The following is a 16,141-nucleotide window of genomic DNA, read 5'->3' on the forward strand; positions in this document are numbered from 1 at the left end:
GCAAACGGAGGGGGAGGGAAGAAAGGCAGACGAGGACGGAGGGTCTTTTTTTTTTTTTTATCACACGGCGAGAAGAGCAAAAGCACCTGAATACTCTGCAAAGTAAAAAGTAAGTGCATTTGGAAGGGAAATGTTTTTAATTCGTGGGAATTTATCGCCAGGCTTGTAGTCAAGACTAAGTTAAGTGTGTGAAACTGCTGGAATCTGCGTGGCCACAAGATTGAAGATTTCTGAATGACTCGTTTGTATTTTAAGCACCGCTTCGCGGAGGCGCGAGCGCTTCATTTGATTTATCAATAAATGTGGCATTTCCTGCACCCCCCCCTTTACAATAATCCAGATCTCGCTCGCTCTGTGAAGGGGGAATCGCTGAAAGTTTTCGTTTTAAGAGTTGCTCAGCAGCAAGATGAGAAAGTTTTCTTTTTTTTTCACGTTGGCCCCCCTCACGCGCCTTTCCCCATCCACAACAGCTCCGATAACAGCTCCGTGATTTATTCCACTCTCACCTTAAAGTCCGACGCCTCCTAATTGCGCCTCTATACATGGTAAAGTCCTCATATGTTTGGAGGAACGTGGTTTTTGCGCGGAGATTTGCGTGCCGCAAGTTTGAATGTGCGCCAAGAGGTCCAGCAGAAAACCCTCCAAATTCAATCTGCAGATGTTAAAGAAGCCTCTGGAAGCGTTCAAACACCGTGAGCCCGACAAAAGCGCGTGATTGGTGCCATTTTCCTTTCGTCTGACTGATCCTTGGATTCTGTAAGTGGACTTCATGCGTAAAAGGAAGCTCAATGGAGAGTCTGCAAGATAAAGTTAGTTTTCTTGTAACCAAAAAGACCAAACGATCATATTCAATTAAAAGTATTTTTTTGTATAATATAAGTAAAGAGCTGAATGTTTCACTCTATGTTCAGTGTAAAAGACAGTTATTATGGCAACACCGTAAGAAATACTCTCATAATAGTGACTACTTGCATAAGGAGAGCTATGACAGCTCACTGGTTTTATGTTGAATAAATGTGATTTTTGAGCAGTTTTTCTAAATGCCATCATGCTCTATGTCTGGAAGCAGCTTGTCTATAGGTTTGTGAACATTGTGAATCTGCTGGATTTTTTAGGACTATAAAAAACATCCTCTAAAAAGAAATAATTGCTTTTTACCCACGAGAAGACAATGAAACTTGACACAAGTTGTCACAAGCAATAAGTGCTGGGGAAGATTATCTCAGTGGAAGCAGTGGCTCTGTCACAATTAGTACATTTACGCGCAGATGCAGTTCCATGAAGTGACTGATTGTTTCTCTCGTTACAACAATTTTCCTGCACCTGTTAAACAACAAGGCGTTGAAACTAACTAAATATGGCATATGTTTAATTATATTTCTGTGAAATTCTCCACTCATTCCTTCCTGCTCTTGTTTTATTACAACACGTCCTATCACCATTACTACTACTACTACTATTGTATTTTCATAAGCATTTACTGACATAAATGAATTGATCTGGCTGAAAACTAAGCGTCACAGCATCACGATGGCCTTTTTTCTTGGCCTTAAAATATGCAATATATTTATTTAGTGTTATTGGTATAACCCACTGATGCCTGAATTAACAAACGGCGCCACATTTTTTCCTCACAGTATTGTACATCATGTAAAATCATCATGTACAGACAGTACATGATGATTTTCTTTATTTTCAATCTTATTTGACTTTTCATTTTAAGTTATTCAGTTTATTTCGAAAAGAATATTTATGAAACAATATGTTGTCATATAAACATTGTAAATAAAGATAAAACCTCAGTGAGTGGATGAGGGTGAATCACTGATGTTTATTGAAGTGGTTCATTTGCAAATACGCCATCCAACATCCATGCATTTACAAAATTACAACTTTTGTGTCTTGATGTTGAAGATTAAACACCCTGCACCCTCCCATACCTCTGTTTTTAACTCCAAAACCTTTGTTTGACTTCCTGTCTGCTAAAAGGCATCCCCCTAAAAGGCCAGTCTGTTCTGATTGGTCGGTTTGTGACATGAAAAAAGTCAGCAGATTTTTATTTGCTTTAGGTGTTGCAGACTAATCAATAGACATATTTTTATTATGATTACATGTCATCGTTATGTTATCAAGTAAAGTTAAAAAAAGAAGCTGAAACAATGGATGTCCCCTGGACTTTTTATTCCACATTAAGGACATAGACTACGCCTACCACTGATTCCTACTGCCATGTTTTCAGCAGACCACTAACAGGACCTTATTGATACCTGCAACAAACCGACATTTGGTCTCAGTGTTTATATTTCTGAAATGTACTTTTCATATAGTTTATTTTTTTTAAAAAGTAAAAAGTGCCAGATTTCACAAGCGGCTATTGAACCAACAAAGGTCAGAGCACTGCTTGCAACCTTCTGAAGAACCAATTTAATCTGATTACACAGAGTCTACTTCCGTCTTTAAAGGTTGATGTGCACAAAAGACATTTGCAATCTTTTTCATCTTAATAAATTCCCTTAAAAATCTACCTCCAAATGGTACATGTCCAAGTTTTATGCCTGCCAAAAACAATATTTTGAGATATTTTTACTGAAGCTCAAGAAAATGAGCTTTCTTAAGTTATTACTGGGTTACTTGGAAGCATCCTGGTGATATGAGCTTTCAGTAAATCAGGTGGTAAGCTCCAAAAAACAGGCAAACTTAAAGACGCAGCATGTTATATAATCAAAGGTCAATGACAGAAAAAAATGTAATATATCACTAAAAACTGTTTTTATTGGTTTCTAATCACTTTATTAAACAGCTGTTATGTTTTCAATGTCATATAACTATATCTACTTTCCGTGGCCCCACATACGTACATTGCAGCTGCCATAACCATGTTTACTACGGTGTCTCTGACTGAACAAACATCTAAGAGTGTGAAAAGAGTTGAGCTTGAAAACTTTTCTAGCAGCTTTGTTTGAGAAGTGCAAGGCTAATGTGGGATAACTAATACTTTAAAAGGAACGTAGAAGAATGCAGACATATATTGCAGTAGTTACCTGTTTCCACTGGACCCACTCCCAGATAAAAACATGCAAATGTATTGAAGAATTTGCCACCATCCATTTTACGCAATTTATATGCTCATCTTTACCCCTCGATGGTAATCATTCTTACACACTAAAATGATAAAGACTACATTGTTACAGTTAATTGTTGACAGTTATAGTTTTTCTTTATTTAGACTCTAGGTCCATTAAAAAAAAAAAAAAAAAAAGAAGTACAGACATATGAACATATTTAAAAAAGGCAATTGCAGCAACAGTGATAATATAATATAATATAATATAATATAATATAATATAATATAATATAATATAATATAATATAATACGAGTTGTACAAAAATCTGTACATTATGTTGTACATTATAAATAATTATTATAATATAATCTAAAATAAATGAAAATTCTGCAATGTACTGGCGATCTGTCCAGGATGTACTCTGCCTCTGGCCCTAAAGACTGTTGGGATAGACTGCAGCTTCCCTGCTACCCTTAATCAGACTAAGCTGTAAGGATAGTGAATGAAAGTATGTTAAAGTATGATAAAAAAATGAAAGTATATCTGAGGAGTTTGCACAGGAATGTATAGAATATGGAGGGTAATAAATCTATAGCAATGATATAGACCATTTAGGTTAGTGGATTGCACATAAATAGTCTACTTGGTATTTTAAAACCGAGTTGAGATTGACTTGTCTTTTTGAAAAGTAAACATTAGTAAATTGTGAGAATTTAATTTAATGTTGAAATTAATCATTTCTTTACTTACTTTACTTTTCTAAACCGCTTAATCCAATTCAGGGCTGCAGGGAAGCTGGAGCCTATCCCAGCTTGGGCGACAGGCAGGGTACACCCTGGACAGCTCGCCAGTCCATCGCAGGGCCACACAGAGAGATGAACAACCACTCACGCTCATACTCATTCCTATGGGCAATTTAGAGTAACCAATTAACCTAACATGCATGTCTTTGGATGGTGGGAGGAAGCCAGAGAGAACCCATGCATACACAGGGAGAACATGCAAACTCCACACAGAAAGGCCACTGATCAAACCCCTCGCCAGCCAAGGATTGAACCAGTGACCTTCTTGCTGTGAGGCCACAGTGCTAACCACTGTTCCACCTTGCAGCCTACTAGTTCTTTTTTTTTTTTTTTCATTTCTTTTTCTTGTGTGCATTTTTCCTAAATACAAAATAAAAACTGAAAAACAGTTTTGTGAGCATTTGTCTTGTGAGCCATTGTCTGTGCACCTTTTTAGAGCTATTAGCTCGCCTAATGCTGCCATGAGGTAGTACAGTTCTCATATAAAACACGTAAAAGCAATGCTAAGTGAGAAGTTGTTGCTCTCTGCAAGCCGATGGGAGGTTTGCTTGCTGTGGGAGTACTGGTCTAACCAGAAATTTGCTTACGACAGAGGCACCAGGATTCATAAGCCAATAGGAACAGGCCTTAGCTCCTGAAGTAAGCTGTCTTGGTACCATTTCTTATCAAGTGCAGCAGGTTTGTCCATTAGCCTAGCCACCGATGTGTTCTAAGATTTCCCTCTGCTAGCTCCTGAGTTAGCCCAGGTCCAGACTGTCCGGCCTGGTGCTCCTATAACGTGCCTTCCACAGTTAGCTCCCATGCAACCAGGAGCAAATCAGCAAACTTCTAACCTCCGTCCTCTGAGAGTTTCCCAAATGTAAACTCTGTTTGCTCAACCTGTCCTCTATACCCTGTTTTAATTTGTTCTTATAGTATGCTAGCATCTCACTGCACTGTGCTTTTTTTCAGACAACAGATGCTGTTAAAATAAAAAAACAGAAATCCTCAGCCAAGCACTGATAGCTGAGTTTACTCATGATCAGTCGATGTTGTAACACATAAAAGAAACATCCTTTATATATGTTTAATTAAAGGTTGAAAATTAAATTTCAGTGAAATTACACTTCTAAAATTTCATGTGTCTACTTTCTATTAAGGATGAGAAATAAAAAGGTTTTGGTTGAGAAATTTGAGCTTTCCAGGAAACCTTCAGGGTTTAGAAGTTTTCAGTAAAATCATAGCTTAGTATTGAAACAGATACGAGCTGGGATAGTTTTCAGTCTTAGCATACCTGAATTCCACATGATTGTAGAATATAAACTTCCAACAAGCTTTGGAAGCATGAAGAGCTACAACCTCAATGTCCCAGCTGCATCATCAGAGCTTTATGTGGTTTGTGAACTTCCTGCAGACTGTACAGCTGTGTTCTTTTCTTTTGTTTTCTATCTGTTCAGAACAAACCACATCATAATGTACAACTCGTATGTGTTGATTTAGTTAAACGTCAACACATTTGCACTTTTAAGAAAAGTTCAAACAAAAGAAAAAGCAACACAAACCTGCAATGACAATTCAACCTTGAAGGAAGGAAAACTGATTTTATGCGAGTGGGAGAGTTTTCTTTATTTCTAAGTTATTATCTTAGTTATTATCTTACTTATTATCTCTAGATGCAATCAGCTCACATGAAGTCCCATCAGAGGTTTGAAACTTTCCAGAAAAATGACAGAAATCAGAAAAAGCCAAAGAAAACAAGTATTGTAAAAAATACTGATTTGTCTTCTTTTGCGTCTGCCATATTATTCTGAATATTACCATATTAAGGAGGAAATCCAGATAATTATTTAATCTTTTGGCTCCAAACGTGTCTTTTAAAAACTTTTAGATGACTTGTCAGATATTTTTCTCCCCACTGACACTAGTTTAGATTAAATTCAGTGTTTTAAGAGAGAGATGCATGCACTGATTTTCACTCTCACACTTCTCTGTGTCCCAGGTCTGGTGTTTTTTTTTTTTAGCTGTTTTTGGCCTGGTTTCTGTCTGGACCTCTTCCTGCTCCTCTCAGGCCGTGTTACTATGAGCGCCTCAGGGCTTCAGGCCACTAACCGGCAGAACGCGAAGGAGCTCGACAGCATGAAGGAGTCCATCAGCGACATCATCAACCAGCTCCAAGACATTGACCCAGCCAGGCTCTCGTTCTCCCCTTTCCTGGACCTGGACACCCAGATCTCCTTGGCGCCGGTGTCAGACAGCCCTGAGTCCTCAGTGGAGGAGCTCCACTCGTCCTCCCACTCTGTCTCCGGCTCCCAGCGCTCCCTGGAACTGCCACCAGCAAGAGATCGGCCAAGCAGTGAGTTATTACTGCCACTTTTCTACTTTTAACCGTCTGCTTACTGATCAAGGCTTTCGGGATTTGAGAAGATCGAGACGTGCAGCTTCTGTCATCTCCCTGGAGAAAAACAACAATGATGACATCAGAATGAAAATGACTATCATAGTTCATGACTATCATACAGAATAACTTTTAAAAAAAATCTTTTTTATGAGTTTTTCTAGATAAATTGTAAAACGAAAAAAAGAAAAGATGAGTGTGAGGAAATGAACCGTTTTTCATGCAAATCTTCCATTTTAAGATAAAGCTACACTTTTTTGTGGTCTCTTTTTCTTTCTTTCTCCTAGCTGTGCCGCTCTAGCTCCGAGAAGCCAGTAATGGGACAGATAGAGAGATTTATATCCATAAGTCCAATAAAACACTTCAAAAAGACTTCAGGGCAGAGCCTCATCAGATAAATCAGCAACTTTCCCACAACAATGCCAGCAGAGATCATAGGAGCAGGGACTACTGTTGTCTGGGTGGTGATTTTCTTTCTCTCTTTCTTTTTGGGGGGGAATTTTAGAGTGTTTATAACTTTCCACCCCTTTAGTCTCAGAGGTTTGATAGATGTTGATGAGAGGACCAGCAGCAACAGAAGGAAGGTTTTCTTTTCAACATTCAGTCTCTTAATCTCAGTTTAATTGTCTATTTTTCTTTAACATATCAAAATCTCAGTTCCTGAAGCACAGTTTATGCTTAATCATTTTTTAACAAAAATGCCTCCAGGACACACTTTATCATCAATAAAAGCAGGATAAAAAGTGTTGTATGAGTTCCTCACCCTGTATGGGAGCCAATTATTTAAATGTTATTCAACTTGTTGCTGTTATGGGACGCTCTGTTGCTACCTGGGCAGGTGATGTGTACTGTTTATAAGGAGGGTACGTTACTGGTATATCAGACGTTTGGCCAGAGGGTTTTGACCGCAAGGGCGCGAGTTGACACTTTTTTGTTTGCCACAAAGATAATGTACCAAGGAATAAAAATGACTGAATCTGCAATGAAATAATCCAAGTGGAAAATCTGTTATGGATAGACGGTCCATGAAGGTTCATGGTGAAGCGCAGGGCCGGATTAGAAATGCACAGGCCCCTGGGCCCAGAGTGTTGCAGGGGCACCCTTCCCTACCTCAACATTGTGAAAATTGTGAATGATATGCTGTGAAACGACATTTCTAATATCTCTCAGCCAATAATACCAATAGAAATACACTCGATGTTGTGGTGTAACTATCTGGCTTTTCTGTACATTTTGTTTCCTGTGCTGTTGGATCAACAGTGCATGGTGAAGTGGCGTGTCAACCTACACCTGGGCCAAGCAATCTCCGCTGCTTTGTATAGACTTAGCCTCTTCAATGCCCCGTCTGTGACCATCAGCCCGTTGAGCTCACTGGTTCCTTCTGATGGCACAGAGGAAACCTTTAAAACCAAGCACATATAAAAGTATTTCTTAGAAAGCGGAAGTTTTAGTAAACTTCTCTCAAGCATTTCATGGGTCATATTTTCAGCTGTGGAATAACTACAGAGTCTTTGGTCTTTTGATGAAGATCACTAGTTACTTATTTATGCGTCTTTAACGCTTTTTATCAGCCATGGCAGATTAAACTACTATACAGGTAGCACATATGCTGAAAGAGTTTATTGTTATTTCAGTACTATAAAACAGATAGATCCAGAGGAATTTAATGAAAAAGCCTCATGCATCAGTAACACTTTACACGAGACTCTGGACTCTAAGATACTCTGGACCTTCAGAAGTGAACAAATGATCAATGAAACCCTGCAGTTGATTTCTTTTTCTGTTTCTGTTTTAAAATGTGCTTTGATTTGAACAGGCTCAGCTCCACGCCACCAGCAGCCAGATGTCCCAGAAAAGCCCGCAGCAGATCAGACCAAAGAAGGGAAGCGGGATCAGACCATTTCCAGTCCGATCATCACAGCGCACGGTTTGGATGCCACCACGGAAAACTGCATCGGCCCTCCAACACCAGTCTCTCAGGGGGACATTCCCAATGGCACGGATATGCCGAGATGGAGTCCAGAATCCACTAATCTGGACTGTACTGTGGATGAGGGCCGGCCTCTGATAGGCTCGCTGCCAGAAAGCGTTGAGCTGGCCGTGTGGAGCTCAGAGAGCCGAGGAGAGACCTGCACGGCTGCGGTGGAGGCTTCAGATCAGGGACGATGCTGCTACCGCTGCTGCCAGTGTAAATGCTGTCAAAGTGGCCGAGTTCCAGCTTTCCTCTCAGTGCTGGCATCCATTCTGTGTGCAGCCGGGATCCTCTATGCACTCTATTTCTACGTCCCCATTAGACCCCCTGACTGCCCCGACGTCAGCAGCCGCATGCTTTTTACCTTCTGCTGCTGCGTGGTGGCTGCACTCCCCATCCTGCTGGGTACGTTTCAAACACCTGCGCTCTCACAAACACTGCCTCACATGACAGATAAAGATTAAAAGAGGACGGGATTTTGTCTTGGAACGCTTCAGTGTCCTTTTTAATGTCATGCGCTCTCAACCTCAAACGCAGCAGACATCTCCGCAGGCCTCTGGAGAGAAGCATAATTCCTTTCTCCTTCCATATTTCTAAATGGAAACTACAATAAGAGGTTTGCTCTCCCGGGCTGTGGCCTAATTGTCACAGTCATTTTATTCACTTCTCAGCCTGGTGACTTAGAAAGAGAGGCCAGGTGGCAAAATCATCCAAACCAAACCCAGCCCAGATGAATTCCTCTCACCCATTTATCAAACAAATGAGAGTGAAAAGTATTTGCATGTAGGACATTCTGCTGGCAGCTGCTGTATTCAAATGAAGCACTTAGGATGCTGTCAGACTGGTTTGCCATTAGCTGAGAACTTGTTGTGGAAAGATGGCCCAGATTGAAGATGCTGACTGACTTATTGCTCTTTTATCCCTTGCAGCGATGCTCATGGGTGCAATGTGCCAATTCTGTGACGGTTCCTTGAACTTGCAGGAGACGTTTCCCAGAAGACAGAAACTTCAGCAGCTGTTTGTCACGACGTCCTTGGAACAGTTACTCCTTTATGTCCTCAACCTCGTCGTTATGGCCGCTTTATTGCCTCAAGACCAGCTGAAGTTGGTTCCTATACTGGTTGCCATTTTCATCTTTGGAAGGTGAGGCTGTAAAATGGAGCAGAGAAAGGTTTGATGGTTGTGAACGAAGTTGTAAAAATCACTACAGAGCTAACAAAGCTGGTTAAATCAGAGTAAATTAAACATGCTTAAACAGGCCTGAAAGAAAAAATGTGAATCAAATAAAAGGAAACTTATTAGCAACCTTAAATGGCAACAGCTTGATTCATCACGTTATGTTATGTTATTAATCTCACCGATTGTTGTGGCAAATTCTTGACAGCTGCTATCGAATGTTTGATTGTTCATGTAGCAACTTAGCAAACTTTAGCCCCTATTGAATGAAAATGAGAAAAATTGAAGCCTCTTTGTAATATGCAAAAATGTTTATTGACATGCTTCAGGTGGTTTTTGCTGATTTTAATGAGGACTTGATCCACATTTACGGGAATGGAAACAACTCGAAATCTTGTCTGAGACAGAAAATACGTTAAAATGACTCGATTCACCGGATGTTTCTACTGTGAGCCAACAAATCATAAATTCACATGGCTGACAAGAGTCTTTCCCAGTTTATAATCTCCCAGATAGTCCCTGATAAGAACTGTCTCCATTTAACTGTTGTGGATGTCCATCGCAGTTATTGTTTGACGTTTGTTTTAATTCAGGGCAAATATCTCTTCTGAAATACAACCACTGACAATATAACATATAACAGAATATTTACTGACACTACACAGCCTAGTTTAATCACATTAAAGCCCCACTACTGAACTTTGGCGCAGTTTCACATTTTGGCGTCATAATGATGGTTAATTCAGAATTGCCTCCTGTCTCTTCTCTGAGCTCTCTCCAGCCAGTAAAAGTCAGTCCTGTTAACTCTTGCCTTTCCTCATGCTCTGTTACTTTTTATCTTTACTTTTCTTACTTCCTCCTCCAATAATATCCTCCTGGGTTTCTTTGCTGAATCAGCTATGTGTGTATTAATCACGACTGTTGGGTTGATATCCAGTTGCAGGCGTGTAACACTGTGCTGTAAAGTAAAACTCAGTTGTCATGTGATGCTCTGAGCTGGGACAAAAAGTTGAGAAGTGCATTTTTTTCAGTCGTGGGACGCTGTAGGGCGACGACGGCTCTAAAAATATACATCACAGAGTTTAAAGTTTTGAAACCAGTTGCTTTAAACCAGTTATTAGAAACATGTTTGAGATACATTTTTTTTTCTCTAAAGATTGAAGACGTTTCCTACTAACCTGATTGGCTAAGCTGTGACTTCCTTCTGCTGTTTTCGTTTTCTACCAGTATGTAGTGTTAAATCATCATTTATTTCAACCAGCTAGTCACAAACTTTGTCTGCACCCATCTTTGGTGCTGGATAAGTTATAAACATATTATTAGTGCTAAAAAGTGTTATAATGTGACAATATTAAAACAGATTAAAAACAGTAAAATCAGTCAGAAAAGTCCAAAATGAGCTGACAAATGCAACAAAACTCCCGAGATTAGTTTGTTTCTGTCATTTTCTCCGTGGCTTTGTCACTTTTAACACAACAGATTAAATGATCCCATCATAAAGTGAGCTTGACCATATAAATAAATTCATTGAAATGTTTATGTTATTAGTATTTATAATAACATTTAGATAAATATAAACCTGACTGACTGCCGTAAACGTGCTTCCACTTGTAATCACCATCCATCAGGAAGTTATGAGTGTTTATCATTGATGTTTGAACTCGATCTGATTTCCTGTTTGGTGTTTTTTGATCCTCTGCAGGCTTGTTTACTGGTGCAGCCTGAACACATGCAGCTCCTGGCGAGGCTTTGGCTCCGGTCTGACAGTCTTCCCACTCCTTGCCATGGTTGCTCTCAATCTGTACCTCATGTACATCCTCAATCTCAAAGATCCCCTTTTTGTCTCTCAGGACGTCCTCTATAATCAGGTCACCCCCTCTTCCTGGTCCAAAGAGACATCACAGAGCCCGAGTGGCAAACCAGACATCCTACCAACAGACATCTTGGACGCTCAGTGAGAAGGCGAGTCGCGCTTTCTTCTCTAAGAGGAGGCGATCTTTCCAAAAATAGTCCATTCCTGTGGTCTGCATTTGAGCACAGCTACACCCGCTGCCACTATAACCTCCAGCTCTGTGACGGCTTAACTTGTGTTTTTGCTCCTCCTGTGCGCAGCCTTTTTTATGTGGATTTGTGCTTTATTATCTGAAATACAAGACTTCAGCCTGCTAGTGGCCGAGAATGCCTTTGAACAATGCTGTAGTCATAAACCATTTGTCCTTTTAAGCTATTCCAGTGCCTTTATTTAAGGTTTTAAACTCTTGAGTACTTAAAAACTCTCCCAAAAATGTCTGCATTTGGTTTGACTTTAAAAAAAAAAACACAAAGCGCATCCAAGTGTCAAACATTTTATTATTTCGACTCTCCAGAAACTTTGTGCGACAGAATAAAAACCATTTTTTGAAAAAAATGTTTCCATTTCTTCCAGTTGCTTTCCGCATCAACCAGTTGTTGCTTCTGAGCAGCTATTCCTGGAGAAACTGCAGTTTATTTTCAGTGCCGGGGCTGTCATTATGTGATAACGTGCTCTCGGTGTTTGCACTATATTTCTGCCCTGCTGGCCGGCTCACTGCTGCTGATGAATTTGTTGGTTTGTGGTACCCAAAGAGGCCAAAACCAAAACAGAATGAGATGCACTTAGTCTCTTTTGAACTCTCAGTCAACAGGAGATTAATGAGCTATATGGATTACTGTAATTAGAGGCAATTCATTGACTAAACATACACATCAAGTCAAAAATATAACTTTTGAAGCTCAAATGGTGTGTTTGGTTTCTTACTGTTACTCCATGACAGTAAAAGTTGAATCTCTCATGTTTCATATACACAACGCCTGCTTTAATTAGCAAGTTGGGCCTGAATTTGCAGTATGTGACTCTGACATAAACACTTCTGCTTTCCTCAAACAAATCCTATTTCTGGACTCTAATCTACTGCATCCTGTCAAACAAACCTATGTTTTTTAAATCTGATGCTGAGGTTTGATGGTTGAATTGAATACGATTGCTTCCCATCTGGTCTGCAAAGCTGCTGCAAATGTCAGCCTTGAAAGTTGTGGGATGTGAGGCTGCGTTCATTCTGGCTCCAATCTGACTAGGTCCATATTTGACCAATATCTAATTCACTATAAGAGCCTGAACAGCAGAAATCCAGTGTCAACAAATCCAGTCCAAGCCACTTTCATATGTGGTACTAAATGAGAGGCATGTCAGATTTTTTCAGTCTGAACGGTCATTTGTTGCAGTTCATCCAACATTTACATGCTTGAAGTGAGACGGACGTCACAGTTCTGAACCAGAGTAAGCAGGACACGGTACGATCAGATATGAACAATCAACAAAACAAAATCCTTGTTATTTTGTATGCTCTGAAGTCCAAAGCAGCTTAAAAACTGGTAAAAACATGCAGACGTGTAGCATCCATATTTACCTCCATACAGCGTCTAGTGTGTGGCATCGTGTCTTCTCCTGAGTGGTCACTTCAGGGCCATAAACTGGTCATACTGGAATCTGAAGGTGATCACATATAGATTATAATCTGCATGATAACACAAAAATAGATCTCTGCAAAAAGATCCCTGGTGTGCGTGCAAATTATCTGTGAAGAGACATCCAAATAGTTGTCAGGATTATGTGTCCATGATTCTCCACACAGACGATACGGCTTTCTGAGAATGGAAATTATACTCTGCAAACTCAAAGCAAAAATCCTCAGCCAGAATGCTGATGGCTGGTTTTGCTCAAAACATACCTTGTAACACATAAAAATCTTATGATCATTGATTAGCTGCACTTTTTACAATCTGTGAGGGAATTAGTGAATATCCTTTTCTGTGCATTCAAAGACAGAGATGAGCAGCTTCACTTTGTCCTGTAGAGATCCACTGTCTCGCCTGAAACCCAGAAACAAACCAGCTTCATCTGAAATCACAAAGAAGTCATCAAAATTACACAAATTTTACTGGCGGCTGTTTGAAATGAATATTTCAGAGATTTTCGAAATGTTTTCTTTATAAAAAATATCTATGTTTGTTAAGATGGATGGATGGATGGATGGATGGTTTTTCATTGCCTCCTCACAGTTCTTCTGGGATGTAATAATAAGTGTCAGAGTATTTCTGGGTGTGTCATTACTAATAATCACTATTAGTGGTGTAGTCCAGGGTATACACGGGTATACAGAGTATACCTACTTCTTTTTCAGTCAGCATTGAGTCTACCCACTTCTAAACCCACAGTGATGCTGCTTTTACAATTACAAGCATCCCTACACATGTACCTACATCACCCAGCAGCTCAGATAATGTTACCAATGCTACACTGATGCAGTTATCCATCAGCTGCATTAACTTTAGCCTGAATGTAGACATAATAAAAATATGTATATTTATATTTCTATTAGCCTGTCTCTCTCTAGTCTGTGTGCCAGTACTGGTTTAGTCATTTCATAACGTTTCCTTTCTGAAACTGAAGAGCAGAAATTATGTAACGATGAGCTCTAAACTAAACTAATACAGTAGTCTAAACACTGTTTTTCTGGGCTAACTTTCTCTGTTTTAACACAAGGGTAAAAAATTGAGAATATGTCCACTTCTTGAGGGACCACTGCTCCACTGATCTCTAATTGAAAGGATCAGATATATTTAATCAAATGAGCTCACCGCCTGTGAAATTATATATTTTCTAATAAGTTTAAAACAGCAATATTCAGTTTCATCTATGAATATTTTCACCAAAATCCCAGTTAATCAGATCAAGTAGACTCATTTTATGGGGAACAAACTTGGGACTTTTGGGGTCCGTGCAGGTGCTGCTCTGGGAGCTGCCCAGCATAACCAGTCTCTTGCTTTAAATGCATCTCAGTGATGTGTTAAAGTGAAGTTTTGTTCCTCCAAGCTCTTCAAGCACAGTGGTTTTGTACAGAAACAGAGAAACACTGATCAAGAATGGTAATTTAGATTCATCTGAACATAATTCAATCTCAAGATCTGCTTTTAATTGCCGTCTGAGCATTAAGAAGTTTTTCAGGTGAAATAACCATTTAATTTCCTCAAATGAAGCAGCGCATTATTAAAAAGGTGTAAAACACAACTGCTTTCATAACAGGGTGAAATATCCCACAGCGAGAATCTCTGAGTTACACTCAGCCAGCATAATTTTTTTTTGTTACAAATGATGCGTTTGTTATGACAACAGATGTGAAAGCAGTTCAACCAGTGGAGCCAGTCTGCTGCTCCCCTTTAATTATCTGGGTCACACAAACTTAGCTCTGAACTTCTTGCTGCAGGGGAGAATCGCTGCTGTTACAGTTAATGTGTGAGAAACTCCTGCAGATTCTGCTCTGTGGATGAGCTCCAGAAATTTGACGGTTTTTTTTTAGTTCTGATCTGAGCTGATTTACATATAATCTCCTCACAATGGCCTGCACACCGAAGTGGAAAAGCTTAGGAATGTTTTCTCAACCCTTTCTGAAAAATTTAACGCAGACATTCAAAAATTCATCTTTCAGTAAATCAGTGAATTTTTCTTTCACTGCAACAAAACAAAGAACAGCACACAATCCAGTAATAATAATAATAACAGCACAAAATCAACTAACTTCGTTTTCTATTCTATAACAAGAAATCATGTTGTTTTTATAAACTCTCTTAAAAGCAACAAAAGTTCAACTTTATTTTATATTATTGAGATTTTTACTCCTCTAACAGAGACAGAGTAATATTTCTATAGTAGTTTGTGTTTTTGGTTTGACAAATAACCAAGTTCCTCTCAAGTTATTACTGGATTCCTTCATTTTGAACAAGTTTTGGACATGTTGAGGTAGAAGTTTTTGTTGTTTTTTTTTTTTTTTTTGCTCTGTACATTGTTTGTATTGCCATATAATCATCTAAGCCTTTGAATTTCAGAATATTTAAACAGATAAATAGTGGGTTAGCTAGCTCACTGTCAGGTTTATTACAGATATTTCTTATGGATTTCTTCTGCAATAAAACTACTGAATTAGTTACTGATTATTGAGAGAGGAAATCTTGGGCTTTATACAGAATTGCAATAGATTTGGACATTTTGAATTTAAAATGATCTTTGTGTGATTTCCAGCTCAATTTTTCGTCAATAATAACTCAAAGAAATTTGGTTTCAGTTACAACTTCAATTTAATTTGTTGTTAAATATCTGCTTCAGTATCCTGGGTTTTCTTCCAAATTTGTAGCACTTCGTTTTATCAAATCAAATCAAACTTTATTTGTATAGCACTTTTCTCGCAGAAGTATATCAAAGTGCTTGATAACATAAAACACAGTTTACACGTACATTATCCACATACTCACACAACCCAACTCTTACCCTGACTATTTATGCCAAAATAAAAGTCACTAACTTCAGGAATCTATCTCTCTATCTGGTTTTACTAAAGTGATGTAGATCATAGACACTGATAGGATTAACACCAGAATTAATTCCACATCTTCAGAACCTGGGACCTAACTCCATCTGCCAGGATGGCAATGCTCTCCCCACATCAGTCAAGATCATTTTGGATTACCTCCAGAGTTTGGGGTAGACAGGATGGAACAGCCTGCCAGGACTTCAGACCTCACCCAGCTGAATACTGTTTTATGCTAGAGAGAAAATCCCAACCACACTGGTTGACTTTCAGCAACCTTTCAGCATGGTGGAGGAATAGGAGGATAGCCATCTCACAGGAAAATGTGACCAGGCTGGTGATCAGCCTGAGGAAGAGGTGTCAAGCTGTT

General features: G+C 39.2%; 1 protein-coding gene across 3 annotated transcripts; it reads left to right on the forward strand.

Annotated features, from left to right (window-relative positions):
* Positions 1-15: 15 nt before the first annotated feature.
* On the forward strand, positions 16-11,751 carry LOC306759554 (uncharacterized protein). 3 transcript variants are annotated; one of them, XM_079245228.1, is made up of 5 exons: positions 16-109; positions 5,848-6,201; positions 8,060-8,620; positions 9,145-9,358; positions 11,094-11,751. In XM_079245228.1, exons 2-5 carry the CDS (start codon positions 5,928-5,930, stop codon positions 11,347-11,349), a joined length of 1,305 nt encoding a protein of 434 aa, XP_079101354.1. In that variant the 5' UTR covers positions 16-109; positions 5,848-5,927; the 3' UTR covers positions 11,350-11,751. The 3 variants fall into 3 exon arrangements, with proteins under 3 accessions (XP_079101354.1, XP_079101355.1, XP_079101356.1); XM_079245229.1 differs by lacking the exon at positions 16-109 and adding an exon at positions 696-809; XM_079245230.1 differs by lacking the exon at positions 16-109 and adding an exon at positions 725-756.
* Positions 11,752-16,141: the final 4,390 nt, after the last annotated feature.

The sequence above is a fragment of the Telmatherina bonti genome (assembly GCF_933228915.1).
Source record: "Telmatherina bonti genome assembly, chromosome: 8".
NCBI classification, from domain to species: Eukaryota; Metazoa; Chordata; class Actinopteri; order Atheriniformes; family Telmatherinidae; genus Telmatherina; species Telmatherina bonti.

What these genes read in the sequence shown, in the direction of transcription:
- LOC306759554 (XM_079245228.1), top strand. Translation starts at nt 5,928, where the DNA reads ATGAGCGCCTCAGGGCTTCAGGCCACTAACCGGCAGAACGCGAAGGAG. An exon ending in TGCACTCCCCATCCTGCTGG is followed by an intron (nt 8,621 to 9,144) that starts GTACGTTTCAAA and finishes TATCCCTTGCAG; the next exon opens with CGATGCTCATGGGTGCAATG. An exon ending in GCCATTTTCATCTTTGGAAG is followed by an intron (nt 9,359 to 11,093) that starts GTGAGGCTGTAA and finishes GATCCTCTGCAG; the next exon opens with GCTTGTTTACTGGTGCAGCC.